Source organism: Notamacropus eugenii, chromosome 6 (assembly GCF_028372415.1).
Source record: "Notamacropus eugenii isolate mMacEug1 chromosome 6, mMacEug1.pri_v2, whole genome shotgun sequence".
Taxonomy (NCBI): Eukaryota; Metazoa; Chordata; class Mammalia; order Diprotodontia; family Macropodidae; genus Notamacropus; species Notamacropus eugenii.
This window is the reverse complement of record NC_092877.1, coordinates 364,307,054-364,329,518: the sequence shown is the minus strand read 5'-3', so window position 1 is coordinate 364,329,518 and position 22,465 is coordinate 364,307,054. Positions and strand designations below refer to the sequence as shown.

Here is a 22,465-nt window from a genome sequence, read left to right as displayed (position 1 = left end):
ACCATTTATTTAGGCTACCTCAGGGAACCTCAGTGTACTCCCAGGAACCACTGGGGCACATTATGTAAATGGAACACACACACACACACACACACAATTCCAAACCCAACCCACATGGGTTACTCAAGCACACCAACTACAACTGAGCTCAGGACAGTCAGAACCCAATTTAAAATATCTCCTTAGGTCGTAAAAGTTAATCTTTATATTTGAAATGAATTTTAAACGGAGACTTGTTGCTCCAGTGTCCAGAGGATGATTTTTTTTTAAAGTCGGAAAGAGGATCATCAGTTGGAAGCTAGAATGGATCTTTGACATCATCTCTTCTAACCTTGTTTTACAGATGAAGAAACTGAGTCCCAGAGAGGTTGCACCTGGCCCAAGATCACACAGACAGCAAATGGCAGAGCTGGATTCAAATGCAAGCCCTGTGACTGCACTCAGCAGCCTGCCCATTCAGTCACATGGCCTCTTGTCCTGATCACCGATTTTTAGGTTGCTTACATATGGCCAACACTTTATTTTAGGCTGCATTTGCAAGCCCTAATGAGGCCTGGGCTTTGTGGGCCACAAGGATGTTTTTAGGGGGTTCCTTGGAAATGGAGTCTGGGGTCTCCAGCAATATCCAGGATAGGAGATTTAATCAGTTATGCTTGTATTTAATTAGTGTTATAGCTGTGTTCAGGGTTGACTTGCTTTTTCCTTCCAGGGTTGGGAAGGGCCAATTGCAGGAAAGTCTTCTAGTGAAGGAGCTGTTAGCATCAACAGGAATGCTGGGGCAGGCTCCAGGAACATTTATTATGTACTTACTGTGTGCTGCAGGATGTGCCATGCACCAGAGACACAAAGGAAGCAAAAACCAGGACCCACCCTCCAGCAGCCTGCATCCTGATGGGGAGGCCATATGCAGGGGACTGGGCACACCCAAGCTAGATGTGAAGGAGATGGGAGCCAGTCTGGGGTCAAGTCATTAGCAGTGGCAGGGTTCGGGAAAAACCTCCTGAAGAAGGTGGAATCTGAGTAGTTCAGTTCTCAGGGAATCCAGGAGACAGAGATTGAAAGGGGAAATGCCCCCCGTGGGACATGCCACACAAAGGAACTGAGACAAGATGGAAGTTCATGGAACGAGTAAGCCAGTGTAGGCAGGGTGTCAAGGGTAAGAATTCTAGACCAGTGTGGGAGGTGTCAGGTTGTAAAGAGTTTTAAATTTGATCCCGCAGGTAATAGGGAGCCATTGAAAACAACAACAAATGATGCTCATTGGAGTTAGGTGATCAAAAAGAACTGGGGGTTGTGGTTACTGGTATCTAAAGAATGGGGAATGGGGGCACAGCCAGATACAGTAGAGGAAACACCCCCAAGCCTTCGAGGTACCCTAGAACTCAGGGGGAGATGTGGCTGGTCCGGCTAGGAGAGGGAGCCAAACATGGTATACTCCCTGTGAGAGTGAATAGACAGCTTGGTGTGGTCAGATCTAAGCTTTAGGAAAATCACAATGGCAGCTGAGTGAGGAAGAGATTGATAGGGGGGGCGGGGTTTGAGAGGAACATGAGGTAAGGAGACTCAACGGAAAGGTCCCTGTTGAAAGGGTCCAGGCTAAGGGGACAAGGGTTTGTATAGAATCAAGGGTGACACAGAATTGTGCATCTGGGTGTCTTCAACAGTAACAGGCAAGTTGGGAAGACAGGAGGATTTTGGGGGAAATGATAATGAGTTCTGTTTTAAATATGGTGAGTGTGAGATAGCTATGGGACTTTCAGTTCAAAATGTCCAGCAGGCAATGAGTGATTAAGACTAAAGCTGGATAAACGGATCTGCATAGAGACAATCATTGAATCCATGGAGAGAGTATAAAAGAGGAAGGGGGGCCCAAAGAGGGGCCTTAAGGGACACCCACAGTGAGCTGCCATGGAGTGGAGAATCCCCAAAGAGGACAGAAGGAGTGGTCAGATCAGGAGAACCAAGAGAGTAGGGCCGTGAAGACAGGGGTCATCTGGTTGTCTACTGCGTAGCTCCAAGTGGAGAATTCTCTTCCACTTTTTCCTCTCCCCTATCATGTCTCTGCAACTTCATGACTTCCTTACCCCACCCAAATCCCACCTTATGGGACCACAAAGGTGCAAGGGATCTTAGAGACCAACCTTGTTTTACAGATAAGGAAACTGAGGTCCAGAGAAGACTTTCCCAAAATCATATATCCTTAATTAAAAATTAATTGTATGATTAATAAAAAATGTCAGCAGAGCTGACATTTGAATTCATATTCTATGACTCCAAACCATCTCTTTCCTTTATTAAGCCTCTCCCCATCTCCCATTATCTGCCCTCCTTCTCTCAAGACTCTTCCATGAAAGGCCTATATCATTCTCTCTCTTCCCTTTGAGGGATCCTTTGGCTGCTTCTCTGGGGTCTGATTTTCCACTCTACCTGCTTTCCTCTGGGGCAGGCTGTAGGACACCATCTGTCTTGGAGTTTCATCCAAGATTCAGTAATTATATGTGGGAGGGGTGAGAGCAGGTGTGCCCAGGGAAACACCTAGGGGAATGCCCATTACTGTGTATCCCATTACACAACCATCAGCAACACCTTCAAACCCAGCTCCTCTGATTCCAGTCAGTCTTGGATGTTCAACATCATTTTTCCTCTCGTAGAATCTAACATATTCTGTGATTTAAGAAGCTATAATCAGAAGAGCTGCCTACGCATTTTTACTTCTCACCCTCTCATGAAGTAGACAGCATTTTCCAATTCTACATAAATAGGAAGAAAGAAAGGAAGAAAGAAAGAAAGAAAGAAAGAAAAATAGATAGATAGATAGATAGATAGATAGATAGATAGATAGATAGATAGATAGATAGGAAGGAAGGTCCATGAGCTGGTCTACAGCAGGTATGACAGGGAATGATAATGTCACAGGTACTCAGGAGCAGTCCCCAACAGTGTCTTTTTGAGTTATTTTTCCAACAGTGACCTTGAGTGCCATAAAGCCAATGCCTACTCAGTTTTTGGAACAGTAAACACCTTAACTCAGTATTGTTTCATCTCTGGGCCTCAGTTTCCCCATCTGCAAAAAGGGGATAATACCTGCCCTTCCTAATAACCTCCATTGGGGTTGTCTGAAGAAACAATATCCAGGGAAGCTGCTTGTGGACTGTATGTAAGCTTGCAATACAGGTTCTTTGTTTCCAGAATACATTCCCTTTTCCACCTCAACCCCTTTCAGATGACCTCCTACTCTGTAGAGATCTTGTATGTCCCTAATTTATACCTTTTCTCCATCATTGGAATTTAAGTTCATGAGAGCAAGGACTGGTTTTTGCCAATTTTATTTTCACCCTCAGCACTTAGCATAGTACCTGGAACACAATAAGCACTTAATACATGTGTGTTGACTAGCAAGCCAACCCTGAGAGCTCGATGAATGGGATTTCAGCAGGGTTCAGCCCCTAAGAGCGAAGTGATGGTGAGACTCCCGTGTGGCAGGAATGTGTCTTGACTGCTTTTTATGTCTTTGGGGCAAGTGCTCAAAATCTCAGAAGATGCCTGTTTTCCATGACATTTCATAAACGAGTGTTCTCCCTGGCATCTTTGAAAGGCTAGCTTAAGTGACTCAGAATAGGAGGCCCATCCCGAGCCCCACAGGTGCTGGGCCCTCCCCCCGGAGAGCAGATTGCTTAGAGTTTGCATTGAAGTTTAATTACTACAGGTGTGCTGTTCCCACCCACTGGTCACAGGCAAGGCTGTTCCACTCGCAGGTGTTAAAGAGATATGTCTTTGCATCCTCAGTACCTAACAGTGCCTGGAACACAGTGGGTGCTTAATAAATGAAACAGCATGAGAACATAAAGAATGAGCATGGGCGTTATCAGCTGGTTACTCTGATGGGCCACGTGGCCCCTGGGCTCTCCGCAGCTCACTGCAGAGCTCTCATTCCCATCTCAGGTAGGGGCAGGTGACACTTAGCAGGGAGACTGTGTGGGAGTTTAGTGAGCATTCTCCTTTCTCTGAGGAAGGAAGGAAGGAAGGAAGGAAGGAAGGAAGGAAGGAAGGAAGGAAGGAAAGAAGGAAGGAAGGAAGGAAGGAAGGAAGGAAGGAAGGGAGGGAGGGAGGAAGGAAGGAAGGAAGGAAGGCAGGAAGGAAGGCAGGAAGGAAGGAAGGAAGGACAACACTACAGAAATAATTCTCAAACATAGAGAACACAGTCTACCAAACTCCTTTTAGGGAGCTCTATAAAGCTAGGACCCTAACTTGGGCTACATAAAGCAGAACAATTATAGATTAATTTCCCTAATGAATACTGATGAAAATATGTTAAAATACAACTTTAGCAAAGAGATTGGATCTGTCACCCTCCCTTCTCTCTCTTCCTCCTTCCCAGTATAATTATTCACTACAACCAATTTAGATTCTTATCAGTGATGCAAGAAATACTTTAAAGGAATAAAAACAATTAGCATAGTCAACCATGTAAACAAAAGGATGTGCTCCTCTGACCAAAGCACCAGTCATCGCGGTATCTGAGGCTGTGGTTTCGGAAAGCTTAAATCCCACTCTCCATCACCAGCAGTTGTTGTGTTTGTCCTTCATTTTCGAAGAAGACCGTGACGTCAGAGATATGATGACATGTTTAGAGTGAGCCAGCTGGTATTTAATTTTTTATAACCTATTTTCTCATGTAAGATTCTTATCTTAAGCAGGCAATAATATGTCTTTTAGTTTCCAGAATTTCAAAACATCTAGAAATTCTTTAGGAATGAGAAAACATCACCTTTTAAAATTTTTTATCAATCATCGTAAATCCTTCTCCACCCCATGGATTCAACCCTCTTTTATCAAGAAGGAAGGACATAAGCATTTATGAAGCTCCTACTGTGTGCCAGGAAGCAAAATAATTAAGGCAAAATGTCCACTAGAGAGACCATCTGACAGTATATACAACATTTTATCTAGTTCTGCCACTAAGGGTGAGATGATTTTCATTATCTGATGAAGCACTTTAGAAATAACCATTCATCATTAGTTCATCTGCCTGTTAACATGTCTTTTTACTAAAGCAAGTTACTTATCTGTTTGCAAAAACTCTGGTAGCTATTTGCACATGAAAGTAATAAAACTTTGTTTCTTTTGAAATACAAAAAAACAAACAACACACATAATTCAGGTCTTTCCTCGTTAGCACCTCTACATATGAACAAATGTTTTCTGAAGTCCAAATCTGCCTGGCTTTCAATATGTTTTAACACCCAGTGAGCATTTATGAGCACTTAGCCTGGGTCAGGTACCACACTAGGCTGTGGGGAGGCAAGGATAAAAGGAAACTATGCCCACCCTCAAGGTATTCACATTCTCGAGTCGCAAAGGGTTATTCCATAGTCATCTGTCTCCCGTCATTAATGTGTACACCATGAAGAGTTAGTTGAGAAGCATTCCAACCCAAAAAGGGCACCAAATCTATCCAGAATTTAAATGTAAAAACCTAAAAGCATGAAACCCCATGTTTTTACTACCAATATAATAACAGATGACCATAATAATAACCCAGAAGACACCAAAAGTTCAAATGTCTTTGGGCTTGCAGTAAGTCATTTAAGTCTCCCTGGGACTTCATATTCTCATATGCAGAATTAGAGGGTTGCATAGGATTCTATAAACTACTCAAATTGAACTCTAACCTTAATTCTTTCCAATGACACTGATCGTAATTCATTCATATCTTGTCTGCCCCTCCTACATCTGGCCAAAATAATATCATTAAGTGGCCGGCCTACAGGGAATATGCTTCCCCATAATAAGCTAGCTTGGTCTTCAGAAAATCGACTTGGTTTGTTACAGGGGCCATACCGAAAATCTTTTCATATGAAGAAAAAAAGTTAAATTATATTCAATACAATTTTAGGGTTAAGTGTATTTCAACTCTGAAAATGGTTGATCCATGCATCACATCTCTGGCAACACTCTTCTTATTATAACTTCATTATCAAGTTGTTTTTTTCCAGAAAACCCATTTTTATCAGTAGTCCTGAGTAAATGAGTGTACTATAAATAAAACAGAGTTCCATGAAGTCCCTACTAGTAAAATTTTCCTGTGACATGTTCAAATCTTTAGGGTTTTTTGTATAATTGGCAAACTGTACCTTTTTCCTTGTAAGGAAATTTTTTTTTAGTCCTCATCTCTTTTTTTTAAAGAGCACCACAAGAGATCTCTCCTCAAAAGCAAAATACAGTGACACAGGAGGCAGCCACTGCAAGGAGGGGTGGGGTCTGAATAAGTAAAAGGGAAGTGGGCACGGGGGCAAACACCATCTTTCAAAGGACTCTCCCAGTCCAACCCCATGGGCTTTCTGCAAAATCCTTGACTTGGTCAAAGCAGAACAAGAGTCAACAGCTGCTTTCCTTTTGCATGAGCTGCCAATACTGGATTATTTCCTTGGGAGAGTAGCCATGGGCTGCGATCAAGTGCTTAAATTTGCAGGTATTAAATCTAATCCGGTACAAAAAAAAGAGGTCGTTGGACTCGGGAAGATGGATGTCTACTTTTAAGATGCTCAGGGTGATCCCAACGTAAACATCTTCCAGTCTGATGGGCTTGACATGCGCCATCATTTCGTAAACTCGGAGAACCAAGTCTCCGGATAACACATAACCCAAGCCACTGCAATATGGTGGGAATACCCTAAAAGGATACTCTTCGTAGGAAATATAGGTTTTTTGGAAAAATTCTCTATTGGAAAAATTCTCTATGAGAGGGTAGCCTGTGAAAAAGTTCTCAGACTGGTTGTAGGTCAAAAGATAGTTCACTAAGTTTCCAGTGTTGATAAAAACATCAGAGTCTGCCTTCATGACATACTTGGCTGTAGGACAAAACTGCGCAACCCACCTGAAGGCCATGATTGTTTTCAAGGTCAGGTTGTAATACGTGTCCACAAAGTCTTGTCGGATTATGTCACCATACAGAATGCTCTCATCTTGTACGGATAAGGCCAGGATGTTATCTTCTGGCTCCACTGGGTGACCTAATAAAAAGTACGTTAGGACTTCTTGGCCCCACCAAGACTTATTTGCACCCCAAGTAACCCGAATAGCCTGTCTGGCTTTCACATCTGCAGGGCGGGAGGTCACCAAGATGACGAGGAATGGGTCCTGCTCTGAGCAAGTCACCCGCTCTCGGAGCGTAAAGGCAAATTCTGAATGGTTAATGGGCTTGTACTCGTAGAAATACATCCAATTGAGGTTCTCGATCCCAGGGGAGGAGGGCTGGTTGAAGTACCAGAGCATGGTGACCATGGCAAAGCAGAATAGCGAAAAGATCCATCTCAAGCATCTCACAGACATTCTGTGTTGCTGGGTGGTCAAAGAGGAGACAGGATTCGCAGGTTTGGGGGGCTTGTAAAGGACAGCCCCCAAATCTGAAAAAAATCAAGGAGCCTAGATGAGTACTTTTCCCATCCAAATGGTACAAATAGTATGGCTGCCTGCAAATTAATACCAACACATGGAAACGCATTTGGCCTTGCCATTTCCTCATTCCTCTCTAGGCTGGCCTTAGGACTTCCATGGCCCCAGCCATATTTCTACCCCACACCCTCCAGCTTCCTTCTATCCTATGCTGCTAAGAGAGCAGACCTTCTAATGGTCTTTCCTTAAACGGTGAGATCCTGGAGGACAGGGACTCTCTTTTACTTCTTTTTTACCTGGAACACTTAGCATCATGGCTGGCACATGGTAGGTATTTAATAAATGTTTATTGATTAATGGATGGAAACAGGTTGTGCCCTTTGAGTAGGATTTTTGTCTTGTTACCCCCCTTTCTCTCCTTTGCTCCAAGTAAACTAAATCTCAGTTTCCTCACGTGTAAAATGAAGACGATGAGCTGGAACTTAGGTGTCAAACTCTCAATACTCCTGAGCATGGCTAAAACCAGATTAAAATGTAATTGGAAATTATTTAAACAAATAAATAAAAGTAAAACAGAACACAGATAATGTGAACTTGTGTTTTTCTCAATCAGTGTGCAGCCTGCAGGGCCTCTTCTGCACAGTTCAATGGCCCTCCATTTCTGTTGAAGTTTGACACCCCTGGGCTACATGACATTCAAAGACAGTTCTGCAAGGAGACAAAGGAAGAATGCATGAAAAACAGCCACCAGCATAATCTGCACTTCACTAGAAGATAACTGCTAGCTGCTGAGGTTCCTCCCAACAAACATGCATCTACAATGTTCCAGGTACTGGGGTAAACACTGGGGATGTAGAGAAAGTCAAACCAAAGCCCTCAGAATGGAGAAGGCATTGGTACTGAGGGGAAGAGAGGGGCTGCTTACATGGAGAATGTGGGATTTTAGCCATGATATAAAGGAAGCCAGAGAGGTCAGCAGTCAGAGATAAAGAGGGAGGGGGAAAAGACTAAGGAAAATACACCTTGGTCTTCCTGACCCCAAATCTCCCCTATCTGACATATACTCAAAAAGACAGGCTAAGAGAAACCCAAACAGCCTGGTCCCCAGCACCCTAAGGTTAAGCCAAGAAGAAGAAAATTTGAAACCTGCTCCTATGAATGACGAGAGATGGGCCCTGAAAGGGGATATAAGGATATTCCATAGGATGAGACCTGGGGGATCTGGTGCTTGAAAAGTCTATTCATCCTACCCTGGGAGAGAGGGAATTGGAGGAAGCTTTGAGGCAAATGTAAAAAATTAAAAATCAATGAGAAACCCTAGATCTGCAGTGGACAGCACAGTCAGGAACATGGCAGGAGAGGGACTCCTCCAGGAGCCATCTGCAATACCTGGCATTATTCTCAGAGCGAGACCCAATGGAAAAGGGTGATCCATAGGGCAAATTCTACAAGGCATTGGCAGAACTGCCTAGAGGAAAGAGCCTAGAATGGACACCTTGGAGCCTTGAATTCAGGAAGAATACAGAGAAAAGAGAGAGATCAGATAATTACAGGGGCCATGAATTGGAGAATGAGGGTCTAGAGTAAACACGAAGATAATATGAAAAATGAAAAAGGTGAGAAAAATCCTTTTTGGAAAGGGGCATACACACACAAAAAATTTAAAAACCAAGGAACAGGACTAGCTGAAGGGGAGGAGAGGAAGGGCAATTTTATCATAGGAGAAAGGGTGAAGGGAAAAGAGTCATTGAGAACACAGCCACCTAAAAAAAGAAAAAAATGAAAGGAAGAAATATAATACTGTCTTTACAGCAAAAGAGGCACCTTGAAACTGAGAAGCTTCTGCACAAACAATATTAGTGCATCTAACATAAGAGGGGAAGTGATTGGATAGGAAGAAAAAAGAAACTTTGTATCAAATTCCTTTGGTAAAACTTTGATATCTAATATTATTGATAAACACATAACTATTAAATATATCTAAAACTAATAGCCATTCCCCAATAAATAAATGGTCAAAGGATATGAACAGTTCTCAAAAAAACTCCCAAACCACTGCACAATATTCACACCACGTGAAAAAGTGCCCCAAATCACCAATAATACAAAAAATTAAAATGAAAACAATTCTCAAGTTTCATCTCATACCCTACAAACTGGCATAAAGGACCTGAAAAAATAACCACAATCGGTGTTGGAGGGCTTGTGGAACGCATTGTTGATGGAGCTGTGAATTAGTGTGGCTCTTCTGGAAAGCAACTTGGAATTATGCAAATAAAGTAACTAAAACATCCATATCCTTTGAACCTGAAATTCCATTACTGGACTTCTATCTCAACAAAGCCATTGATAAAAAAAAAAATCTCTATATACTCCAAAATATCGATAGCAGTACTTTCTATGATAGCTGAGAGTTAGAAAGAAAGTAGATGCCTATCAGTTGGGGAATGGTTAAACAAGTTACGATATGTGAATGAAATGGAATATTACTGTGCTATATAAGAAATGATATGTGGGATGGATACAGAGAAACACAGAAAGACCTTATGAACTGATGCAGAGTGAAGTGAACAGAACCGTGAGAACTATTTTTACAAAGACCAGAACGCTGTAAAGATGAACAATTCTGGAAAACTTCCAAACTCAGATGAGGGCAATGATCAAACCCAGCTCCAAAGGCCCAAGGATGAAGCCCACTGGCCATGGGTTCTATTTTGTGTGATTATACCATGATCACATGGGAGGGAAAAGAGAGAGGGATAGTGATAGTAACACACAAAAAAGAAAAATATCAATGGAGTATTTTTTAAAAATGAACAGAAAAGTTCAGAAGGAAATTAAATAAGGAGAATAGATTTAGGAACTGATGAGAAAAGTCAAGTTTCATTTGTTCATAAGTTCATGCTTTTAAATGAAAAGATTTGCTGAGGAATGTTGGCTCAAAGTTTTTTAAAAGAAAACTTTTTGCTGGTCAGTCATTTGCAGTCATGTCCAATTCTTTAAGACCCCATTTGGTCTTTTTGGCAAAGACTGGAGTGGTTGGCCATTTCATTCTCTAGCTCATTTGACAGATAAGGAAACAGGGTTAAGTGACTTGCCCATGGTCACACAGCTAGTGAGCATCTGAGGCCAGATTTGAACTCAAGAAGATGAGTATTCTGGACTTCAGATCTGAAGCTCTCTCCAATGTATCTCCCAGCTGCCTCTGAAAGAAAACTATGGATATAGGTAAAAATAAAAGAGAGTAGAATAGGAAGAAGACAAATTAAGGGCTCAATACAGAAAAATGAAATACATCAACGAAAAATCAAATGTTTGAAAATCCATTTTGTTGTAAGCTGCATTTTCATTCAAGCTTTGAAAAGAATTAGAATACCCATTCAAGCAAAATGTCAGTCATTAATAATTAAGAAACAAGTGAGCGCTATGAGCATACGGTTCATTTTTAAACCCATTTCATTTGCTCTCTTTAGTTTTTGCATCACCTACATTTCCCAAAATATTAGTCCTAGAGAACAATCTCTTAGAAGAGGTGTGGGAAAATTTTTTGGCATTGTACGAACCCAGCCCGGCCTGGCTGAAAAACCAGACCTGTTGCTTAGAGAGTAGATTTGTTTAATGTTTAACACGGGACCCCCAGTTATACTGTTCAGAAACCCAGCTAGATCCAAAGATTGATGCAAGGAATGCAATTTCCTCCCAGTCTATATCGCAAAGTAACCCATGTATATTACTGTGCTGGCCAATCAGATACTGTTTCCTTGTTCCTTTCGCTGAATCCTGCATAACTTACAGACATGGCGGGGGGAAGCACCTCTCTTCTGGATCTCCCCCTGTGCTGGACAACTTAATAAATTTCTTCCTAGATTATTTCAGGTTAGGAATCTTTTGTCTTCAGCTAAAATAGGGAATAAAAAAACGGGATGAGGGGGACCAGTTTGACAAAGTCCACCAAGCTGTGGAAAGAGCCATGTTCTGTGCCATGTTCCACCCTCATAATCTCCCAGAAGATCAAATTTAATAGGTAGATTTTGTACTCTGCCCCACCTGGAGGTAAGGCTAAGTTAAGTTCTGGGTTAAGAAAGGGCTATGAGAAGCTGAGGAATACTCAGGACTGTAGGATGGTCAGGGGCCTGAAAATCACAACAGAAGGTTTTGGTTCGTAAGGCATTTTCTGAAGCACAATATGTTTTTGATATGAAAAGGAAAAATGGATCAGCTGGCATACGTTCTTCTCCTGGAAAACAGTTTGCACCTCTCATGCTACTAGCACAGGGAATGGGGGTAGGGGGAAGATTTTTGAGCATCATGCCATAATACGGTTATTTAAGGAAAATGACTATGCCATTTACATAAGCTGAGCAGTTCAAGACTGTGGGTCTAGGAACTTGTCTCCCTGTGAACCGTGTTTCCTTGGTCATTCTAGGTATTTTATTTTAAATAAATACTAATTTAAGAAAAATCTAGGCCCTAAAGCCCTAAATGTTTTACAATATATAAAGGATGTATATAAAACTATATGTGTATGTGTGTATACATACATATATGTGTATATATATATATATATATATATATATATATATATATATATGTATATGAAATTTTGTTGCATCGTTCATTCATTGGTCCTCTTTGAGAATGAAGGAACTCCAGAAACAACAATGTACTTTATTTTATGCCCTTCTGAGAGGGAGTCCACAGGCTGCTCCAGATCATCCAAGGTTCAGCCCTTGGTATTAGCTGCTCTGTGCATTTTGAAGGCTCTGGCTTCCAGCTCTTTGCAGTTAAATTTAAAAGTCCTTTACTTTCTGTTCTTAAAAAAAAAATGGAAACAAAAAGGGTGTGTGGCCCTTTAGGAGTGCTGGGCTCTTTGCATTACATTTCAATTAGTTCCATCAATACTGGCTAACATGGGTCCAGGGAATCCATTACACAAAGAAAGCTGAGAAAGGTTTGTCAGGAGTCGGGCCTGGGGCTGTTATTTCATTGGTTGAGGGACTCAATCCCCTAGTAATGAAACTCCTCCTCACAAGACAGGTCAGCACCTTCTCTGCTGCCTCAGCCTCAGGGATGTCTAGACCAGAGGTGTCCAAAACCGGGCCCACAACACTCCCCAGGAGGGCCTGAACCAGATTAAATTTTAAATAAAATAAATTTTAAAACAAAACCTGAATCACATTACATTTGAAATAGTGACTACGAGGCCCCCCTGCTGTCTGAGCTTGACCCTGCTGGACCAGTCTGACTCTCTACCCACACAGCTATTCTCCCTCTAACGGTTTTAAATGACTTTAACTCAATCACATTTCTCCATTATGGCAGATCTTTCCACTGGATCTAATTTATAGTATCCACATCACCAAAAAGTGTTTGTTGGCCCAGATCTGAGGACAGGTTTGTTTTATATAAACATCCTGATCCGTGATGACTGACTTGAAACAAGGACATCAGAGATGATCTCATTTCAGTCCTACTTTTTCCAGATGAAGAAAATAAGTTTGGGAAAATGGAAGGGATCTGCCCAAGGTCATCTAGGTAGGAAGTTATTAGTTAAAATGGGTTTTAGATCCATACCAGGAAGAGGGAGGAGACCAGAACCAAGTCCTAAGTTATATGAGTGGCTCATCTTCCCAGTGAGAGGTCTTGAGAGTCAGAGGTCCTGGGTTTGAATCTTGCCCCAGTGACTACCTTTTAAACTTCAGGTCTATCTCAATGCCCTGGGACACTTTAGTTTCCTTTTCTGTAAAATGAAAGGGCAGGACTCAATGACCTCCAAGTTCCCTTCAAGCTGTAGAATCTTAATCTGATCAATAAATGCTTAAGAGCCTGCTACATGTGAGGCACTGTGCCAAATGCTGGGGATACAAAAAGACATCAATGACAGTCCCTGCACTCAAGGAGCTTATCATCCAATAAATATCAGTCATTATTACGATTTCCATGGAAAACTTATTCTGCAAGCATATCTACTTGTGTTTTCTAATTTTTTTTTCAAACACAGCACTAGTTCTGGATATAGTATCTTCAAACAAAGTATCATGAATTAATAAAAAAGTTTTTTTAATTAAAAAATTGAGGCAGCTAGGTGGCAAAATGGATAGAGCCCTGGCCCTGGCGTCAGGAGAACCTGAGTTTAAATCTGACCTCAGACACTGACTAGCTGTGTGACCCTGGCTGCCTCCAAAAAATGTAAATTTTTAAAAAAAATTTAAAAAGCAAAATAAATAAAATCATGAAATCTATGATCCTGTGAGATAGGAAGAGCTGGCTTTAGCAACCTGCCTCAAACACTTACTGGTTGTGTGACCCTGGAGAAATCATTCAACTTCAGTTTCTTCACCTGCAAGATGGGGCCCAAACAGTTGTGTCACTTACTTCATAAGGTTGTTGTGAAGAGCAAATAAGATAATGTATGGAAAACATTTTGCAAACCTCAAATTGCTGTTATTATTCTAGACAGGTACCTTCTTTGGTGTTCTAATTTAGATCGCTAACGCTCCACAGCTTAGCTTTTTAGAGAGCTGTTCAGGTGCTGAGGTCAAATCAGTACTTGTCCAGTATCTGGCAGAACCCAAGTGTCGACTCTGTATGCTAACACAGTATCTGGCACAGGGTCCGCGGGCCCTTACGAAATAACCACACCAAATAATTGGGATTATACACTGAATGAATCTTCCTGGTTAGAAAGAATCAAGTGGAAACTGTTTTCATTTAAGTTATAAAATAACAAATTCTGTTTGTCATCTTAGTATCAGTCTTCTAAAGTTTTGATCCTGGCTCTTGGCAACAGCATTTAAAACAGTAACTTAAAACATTCGGGAAATACTTCACCTCACATACAATTGTTTAAGGTATCTGGCCTGGTCACTACATGGAATATTTCAAACCTGCTGACTCAAAAGAACCAGGCCCCCCTCCTCTAGGCTCCTTTACAGGCAAGTATGTCCATTTTCAGAAAAGCTGGATGAGCTAATCTGGAGGGGGTGGAGAGGAACACTTCACTTGTCTGGAAACAAATACAACTGAGACTTTCTCAGTAGGTACAGTTGGCAGTATGGTTATCAGAGACTGTCAACAAGAACTTTTCCTTAAAAAGAAAATCCCTCTTAAGCACTGTTTATTTTGCGCCAAGTGGGGTTTGAAAATCCCCCAAGGTCTTTTCAACAGGTATACAGGTTCAAAATTGTGTTCACAATACTAAGATGTTTAAATGTCTAATATTCTAATATTGATGGATATAACCCCACATGAAGAAAAACTTAGGGTTTGGAGTGGTGATCCTCAATCATTTGTAAGAGTGTAAAGGGGTTACATGGGCAGCTAGGTGATACACTGGATAGTAGTGCTGGGCCTGGAGTGCAGAAGACGTGGGTTCAAATGTGACCTCACATACTTACTAGCTGTGTGACCCTGAACAAGTCACTTAATCCTGTTTGCCTCAGTTTCCTCATCTGTAAAGTGAGCTGGAGAAGGTAATGGCAAACCATTCCAGCATCTTTATCAAAAAACAAACAAACCAATCCAACTGAAAGGACTGAACAACCACAAAGGGGTTCTGGAATTAACAAAAAGTTTGAGAATGGTTAACTTGGAATTCTCCACCCTCTCTGGCCAGCAAAATTAGACCTCCGGGGTTCTTCAGATCAGTGGCTTATTCTCTCACAGAAAAGACAACTCAAGAACTTACCAATATTGTCTCAGACTGGGATAGAAGAAGGGCCTGGTGTTCTGGAGGGTTCCATCCTCACCTCCCTGGTCATTGTCAATATCCCAATGCCATCCTCCACCAGACTATACTGGAAACAGAACACAGAAATGGCACCAGTTGGGAAACTCTCTCTCCTTCACCTAACTGGCCGACTCAAGATGGTTTGTTTACCTTGGAAACACACTTCTCCTCTCCACCCCCATCCAAAACCGTAACCACATTCCTCTCCTTTAAGGGCCATGTTTTCACTTAGACTCCCTATATTTGGCTGTAGAGACAGCAAAAGGTCAGTTATGGGGAAGCCGAGTATTTCAAAAGCAATGTCAGCTGGACTCACTACCTAGATGACCCTGGGCAAGTTAATTAGCATTCCAGCCATGCTTCAGTTTCCTCTTCTGTAAAAAAGGGAAACCTGGACTGCACCGGCAGCATTTTCCCCCTCCCCCAAGTACATCTGGATTCCGTAGGAAGGTTTCTTAGTAGTGAGAGGGATTCCCAGCTCCTGCCTGGGAGACGAAACTTTCTGCAGACCCAGGGGCCCCGCAGAGGAGAGGGAAAGAACCGATTCCGTCCTGGCTGGGGACCCGGCTCTGTCCGCACGAGGGAGGCCTTCCTCTGGTTATGGAAGTAATAGCGTCACCAGATGCCGGAGGAGAAAGCCCCAGGGCTCCCCGGCTATCGAGCCGTCCCCTAAAGAAGGCTCCGTTCCAAGAGGGAGGGAAGGCGAGCGGGGAGGATCGCAGTTCTAATCCTCGATCTTCTCCCAGGGTGACCTTGGGGTGGGGGCACCAGATTACCTCCAAGGCCCCTGCCGTGCCTAGGTCTAACTTCCCGCCTGCAGGGGCACCCGCCGGCAGGGGCAGCCGCCGGGCAGGGGCAGCCGCCGGACAGGGGCAGGAGGGGAGCTCAGCGTCGTCCCCTCCTCCCAGGGCCCCGATGGTCTGGGGTGTCTTCTCGTCCCTCTTGCCCTGCTCAAGTGGCGGCCCCGCCCTACCTGTCCAGCGTATCCATCGCGTCCCCTCTTTCCCTGTCCCGCCGATCCCGCCCCACCCCTCCCCGCACGGGAGGCGGAGGCCGGGACTGGAAGCCAGGCCCACTCGGGAGCTGGAGGCACCGCGACCCCAGCCTCCGCCCGGCCGGAGCTTCCTGCGTCCGTCCCTGCGAGCAGCACCACGCGCTCCCTTACTCCTCCCTCGCCCCGGCCCTCCCGAGGGCGCGCAGAACGCCCCCCCCCCACGGTGAGGTGGGGGTGCCTTGTCTGGGGCCCCCAGGGACTGGGAGGGTCACTTACCCTGGGACCCTCGGCTCCCCCCTCGACCGAGGGAGGCAGTGAGGCCCCTCTCCTGGGCGGGGCCCTCGTGGGGCTGAGGGCGGGGCCCACGTGGGAGGGCGACTCCCTCCGTGCGCCGCCCCGGGAGTCCCAGCCTGCGGGAACCGAGTGGGAGCTCACGGAGGGCAGGAGACCGCTAGCAACCCTGGGGCCCCGCTCAAGCCCTAGGGCCCCTCTGTCTCGACATCCCCGGGGCGCGGGCCGACGGAGAGTGGGGGGAGGAGGCTTCCTGCCTCAGTTTCCCTGCGGGGTCACCAGGAAGCCCGTCGCTGCCGAGGCCCGTTCAGCAACCCCGACGGACGCTGCCTGTCCTGGGTGTGTGAGCCGGTCTCCAGCTGTTGCCTGGCTGCTACTTCCTCATGCTTCCCTTGGCATTGGTCCACCTCACCTTGCCAGTTTCAGCCCTGGCACAGCCTCAGTGAAGGTGCCTCGTGTCACAGCAAGCTCACTACCGTGCCACATGAGCCCTTGGGACTCGAGGAGGGCTTGGTAGGTGTCCTTTCGGAGAACGTGAGCGTGGCCCCATGGACAAGCTACCTGGCACTGTGGATGGAGTGCAGCATCTATCTTGGAGACACTCACTAGCTGTGTTACCCTAGCAATTCCATTCCATTCACCTCTGCCTGCCTCAGTTTTCTGATCTGTAAAAGGAGGACAAGAGTACCGACCTCCCAAGGTAGTTGGGAGGATAAACTGAGGTAATGTAGGTAAAGGGCTTCGCAAACTTTAGAAGCTTGGGCTTCCTTGGACCAGTCCAAATTAAACATGTGACCTCAGAGTGAAGCAAAAATGACTTTTTCTGAAAATAAAGTTCCAGGTGAGTGGGAGGAATCTAATGAGCAACAGCTTCTCCGCTTTGCTTCTCAAAGTTATCTCTTTCCCTTCCCGCGCTAGTCCTGTCCTCCCTCAAGTCCCGCAGGATGTAATTCAGGATTTCTGTGAAGAATTTCTGTGATTGGCTTCCTTAGCATTGGCAGACAGACCCTTTGCTTCCTGAGCCTTCCATACTCTGGATTTCCACCCATTTTGCCAAGTCATCACTGAAAACAGTCTATAGGCTGCTGCTGTCCTTTACAGATGGGGTCCCCATGGTAGCATTCAGATGGTCAACATGACCAAACCGGGATTCAAGGCTAGAGCTCAGCTCAGATATGCCCTTATTCTCAATTGGCTGCACCATCTTGGGATATCTCTGACATCCCCACTAAGCCCAGGAAACTCATTATTGGAATAACCTTATCCTTTAAGATCTAATCAGCCTTGCCATTCCACTTCACAATGCCCTCTGCCTCTGATTGGAGGCTGGGATCAGGATCTCCGATCCTCAATTTAAGGAGAGGCCCCAGCTCAGACATCTTCTGGTTCCTCACTCTACATAACTTTTCCAGCATGTCCCTGTGGATCTTCTCCTGACACTGCTTTTTGCCTTCCTCCATTAGAGTTGGAGTTCCATGAGATCAGGGACTGTTGTTGTTTTTTTCTGTATTTCTGTTACCAGGACTAAGCACAGTGCCTATGGTAGAAGCTATTAACTCTGACAAAGGGTAACCTTTAGGCTTGTGTATGATGGCTTTGGGATCAGAGTGGTCCCAACCTGGTCACCCCCACCTTCAACACTGAATAAAAAAACCTACATCCTTTTGGTTTCTCTAAAAATATCAAGAAATAATTATTTCACCACTCAAAATCTTTTCCAGTTTGAAAGTGTGTGGCAGGCCAAGAAGAAAGGACCTTTCTTAGGAAGGTGGATGTAGGGTGGAAACCAGGAACTTTTTTTGTCCAGGTGGAAGCCTGAACAAAATGTCCCTCCTGCCTGGCAAAGATCTTTGCTTTCCCCATTCTCTAAGGCAGGATCCACCCTTGGGCAGTTCTCTCTTCTCTATTCTGAAAGGATTAAGTTGATCTATGGAAGGAGGTCCCTTCATTACTCCTTGGGAAACAGGGGAGAGAAGCGGCTCAAGAATGCAGTTGTGTCCTACTTGTAGAAACAGAATTGTGAACTCCCAAACTGTTCTTTTTTTTTTTTTTAATTTATTTATTTAACTTTTAACATTCATTTTCACAAAATTTTGGGTTACAAATTTTCTCCCCTTTTATCCCCTCCCCCCCCAAACACCAAGCATTCTAATTGCCCCTGTGACCAATCTGCTCTCTCTTCTATCATCCCTCTCTGCCCTTGTCTCCGTCTTCTCTTTTGTCCTGTAGGGCCAGATAGCTTTCTATACCCCTTTACCTGTACTTCTTATTTCCTAGTGGTAAGAACATTACAGTTGATCCTAACACTTTGAGTTCCAACTTCTTTACCTCCCTCCCTCTCTACCCCTTCCCTTTGGAAGGCAAGCAATTCAATATAGGCCAAATCTGTGTAGTTTTGCAAATGACTTCCATAATAGTTGTGTTGTATAGGACTAACTATATTTCCCTCCATCCTATCCTGTCCCCCATTACTTCTATTCTCTTTTGATCCTATCCCTCCCCATGAGTGTTGGCCTCGAATTGCACTCTCCTCCCCATGCCCTCCCTTCTATCATCCCCCCCACCCTGCTTGTCCCCTTGTCCCCCACTTTCCTGTATTGTGAGATAGGTTTTCCTATCAAAATGAGTATGCATTTTATTCTTTCCTTTAGTGGAATGTGATGAGAGTAGACTTCATGTTTTTCTCTCACCTCCCCTCTTTATCCCTCCACTAATGAGTCTTTTGCTTGCCTCTTTTATGAGAGATAATTTGCCCCATTCAATTTCTCCCTTTCTCCTCCCAATATATTTCTCTCTCACTGCTTGATTTCATTTTTTTTTTTAAGATATGATCCCATCCTCTTCAATTCACTCTGTGCACTCTGTCTCTATGTATGTGTGCGTGTGTGCATGTGTGTGTGTGTAATCCCACCCAGTACCCAGACACTGAAATGTTTCAAGAGTTACAAATATTGTCTTTCCATGTAGGAATGTAAACAGTTCAACTTCAGTAAGTCTCTTATGACTTCTCTTTGCTGTGCACCTTTTCATGGTTCTCTTCATTCTTGTGTTTGAAAGTCAAATTTTCTTTTCAGATCTGGTCTTTTCATCAAGAATGCTTGAAAATCCTCTATTTCATTGAAAGACCATTTTTTCCCCTGAAGTATTATACTCAGTTTTGCTGGGTAGGTGATTCTTGGTTTTAGTCCTAGTTCCTTTGACTTCTGGAATATCATATTCTACACCCTTCGATCCCTTAATGTAGAAGCTGCTAGATCTTGTGTTATCCTGATTGTATTTCCACAATATTTGAATTGTTTCTTTCTAGCTGCTTGCAATATTTTCTCCTTGACCTGAGAACTCTGGAATTTGGCCACAATGTTCCTAGGAGTTTCTCTTTTTGGATCTCTTTCAGGTGGTGTTCTGTGGATTCCTTGAATATTTATTTTGCCCTCTGGTTCTAGAATCTCAGGGCAGTTTTCCTTGATAATTTCATGAAAGATGATGTCTAGGCTCTTCTTTTGATCATGGCTTTCAGGTAGTCCCAAAATTTTTAAATTGTCTCTCCTGAATCTATTTTCCAGGTCAGTTGTTTTTCCAGTGAGATATTTCACATTATCTTCCATTTTTCCACTCTTTTGGTTTTGTATTGTGATATCATGCTTTCTCACAAAGTCCTTAGCCTCCATCTGTACCATTCTAGTTTTGAAAGAACTATTTTCTTCAGTGAGCTTTTGAATCTCCTTTTCCATTTGGCTAATTCTGCTTTTGAAAGCATTCTTCTCCTCATTGGCTTTTTGAACCTCTTTTGCCAATTGAGTTAGGCTAGTTTTCAAGGTGTTAATTTCTTCAACATTTTTTTGGGTCTCCTTTAGCAGGGAGCTGATCTGCTTTTCATGCTTTTCTTTCATCTCTCTCATTTCTCTTCCCAGTTTTTCCTCCACCTCTCTAACTTGATTTTCAAAATTCTTTTTGAGCTCTTCCATGGCCTGAGCCCATTGGGTGGGCTGGGACACAGAAGCCTTGATTTCTGTGTCTTTGCCTGATGGTAAGCATTGTTCTTCCTCATCAGAAAGGAAGGGAGGAAATGCCTGTTCTCCAAGAAAGTAGCCTTCAATAGTCTTATTTCTTTTCCCTTTTCTGGGCATTTTCCCAGCCAGTGACTTGACCTCTGAATATTCTCCTCACACCCACCTCGCTTCCTGATCCTCCCAGCCAGCGTTTGGGGACTGAGATTCAAATGCTGCTTCCAGCCTTAGGGCTTTTGGCGGGGGCAGGGCTGCTATTCAGTGTGAGATTAAGTTCAAGTGGTCAGGTCGGGGCAGGGCCGCCTCTCAGGTTCAGTTCCCTCAGGGGGTTTATGCACAGACCTTCCACAATGGATTCAGGCTCCCGCCCACTTGGGGAACCCTGGTCTGCAGCCGCCTCTCAGCTTCTACCTCCTGGGGGGGCCTGAATCATGGGGGCACCCCACTCCCCTCTCGACCCGCCAAAGAGACTCTCTCACCAACCCCCGTCACCTGTGGGCGGAGGGACTTGTGCGGCCGCTGGAGATCCCATCCCTGGAGCCTGCTCTGGTCTGTTTCTCTTGGTGCCGTGGCCGCAGCAGGTCTGAGCTGGGCTGGGCTCCTCGTCTGCAGCGCTACAGACCTTTTGCGAGAGGTTTGCAGGTCCCTCTGTGGGTGGAGGGACCCGCGTGGCCGCTGGAGATCCCATCCCCGAAGCCCGCTCGGATCTTTTCCTCTCGGTGCCGCGGCCGTGGCAGGGCTGCACCCAGCTCCCAGTCCCGGCGCCCAATCTGCAGCGTGAAGGACCCCCTGCGAGAGGTCTGCAGGTCCCTCCGGAACAGAAATCTCTCTTGCTCCGATATTCTGTGGCCTCTGGGTGCAGAATTCGCCGTGAGTTACTCCCCTGTAGCCAGTCTATGGGTTGTGGGTTCGGAGCTATGTGTATGTGCGTCTTTCTACTCTGCCATCTTGGCTCTGCCCCTCCCAAACTGTTCTTTAATAAGTTGGGATTCCCCCTCCCCCCCACCAAGTTCAGGATTCCTTGAAATGCTGCTTCAGATAGAGCAATGATCAGGGGCAAGTTCAGATATGACAGCTCGGACATTTTGGTCTCTAATCTAGAACATGTTTGGAAACTAGATGGTGTTCAATAAAACATAGCCCAGCTATCATGCTGGTTCTAACATTTCTCTGTGTTTTTTCCCTTCGTGTGGTGGACCCTGTCCCAAATGTTAAAGTTCCTCTGGAGAGTAAGGGAACCAGAAAATTAGATTAGCAAAATAAATATCACTCTTCAAAAAGTATTCATGCCCTGTCAGGTTGGATTGAAGGAACTTGGGATGTTTAGACTGGAGAGAGAAGATTGAGGTTATATTTATGTATTTGAAGGGTTGTGTTTGGTGCCAGAACTAGAAGAAATGAGAGGCAGACTTAGGAAAACCCCCCACAAAACTTCCTCCTAATGAGATCTGATCTAAAGTGCAAAGGACTGCCTTGGGGGAGGGGCAGAGAGGGGCTTTTCCCTCCATGAAGGTCTTCAGCAAAGGCTCAATGTGTCCTAGAGAGGATTCTTTTTCACGTTATTGTTGGATTATTTTCAGTTGTGTCTGACTCTCTGACCCCATTTGGGGTTTTCTTGGCAAAGATTCTGGAGTTATTTGCCATTTCCTTCTCCAGCTCATTTTACAGATGAGGAAACTGAGACAAACAGGGTTATGTGAGTTGCCCAGTGTCACACATGAACTCAGGGAGATGAGTCTACCTGACTGTAGACCTAGCTCTCTATCTACTACTACACCTAGCTGACCCATGAGTTCACTACATAGCCTTTAAAATTCCTTCCACCTTGAAGATTCTGGAATTCTGTAATTTGGAACATCATAGGAGCCCAAAGTCTTTTGTGTCTAAAGACTTTCAGTCTTCTGTACAATTTCTAGTCTATCACAGGCACTTGATAAATATTCAAATCAAGCACTCAACCAGTAATTTTTTTCTCCCTGTTGGGCACAGCAGGTGCCCCTGTACCCTCTCTATTCAGGAAGTTGATGAGTACAGCAAGGCTGATACCTT

General features: G+C 44.2%; 1 protein-coding gene across 5 annotated transcripts; it reads right to left on the bottom strand.

The window, feature by feature from the left end:
- Positions 1 to 3,310: 3,310 nt before the first annotated feature.
- B3GALNT1 (beta-1,3-N-acetylgalactosaminyltransferase 1 (Globoside blood group)) lies at positions 3,311 to 16,484 on the bottom strand. Of its 5 annotated transcripts, none has more exons than XM_072618586.1 (4): positions 16,395 to 16,484; positions 15,083 to 15,191; positions 7,850 to 8,103; positions 3,311 to 7,406 (listed from the first exon to the last, which is right to left on the bottom strand). In XM_072618586.1, exon 4 carries the CDS (start codon positions 7,330 to 7,332, stop codon positions 6,379 to 6,381), a length of 954 nt encoding a protein of 317 aa, XP_072474687.1. In that variant the 5' UTR covers positions 7,333 to 7,406; positions 7,850 to 8,103; positions 15,083 to 15,191; positions 16,395 to 16,484; the 3' UTR covers positions 3,311 to 6,378. The 5 variants fall into 5 exon arrangements, with proteins under 5 accessions (XP_072474687.1, XP_072474688.1, XP_072474685.1 ...); XM_072618587.1 differs by lacking the exon at positions 16,395 to 16,484 and adding an exon at positions 16,098 to 16,174; XM_072618584.1 differs by lacking the exon at positions 7,850 to 8,103.
- Between the last annotated feature and the right edge of the window lie 5,981 nt (positions 16,485 to 22,465).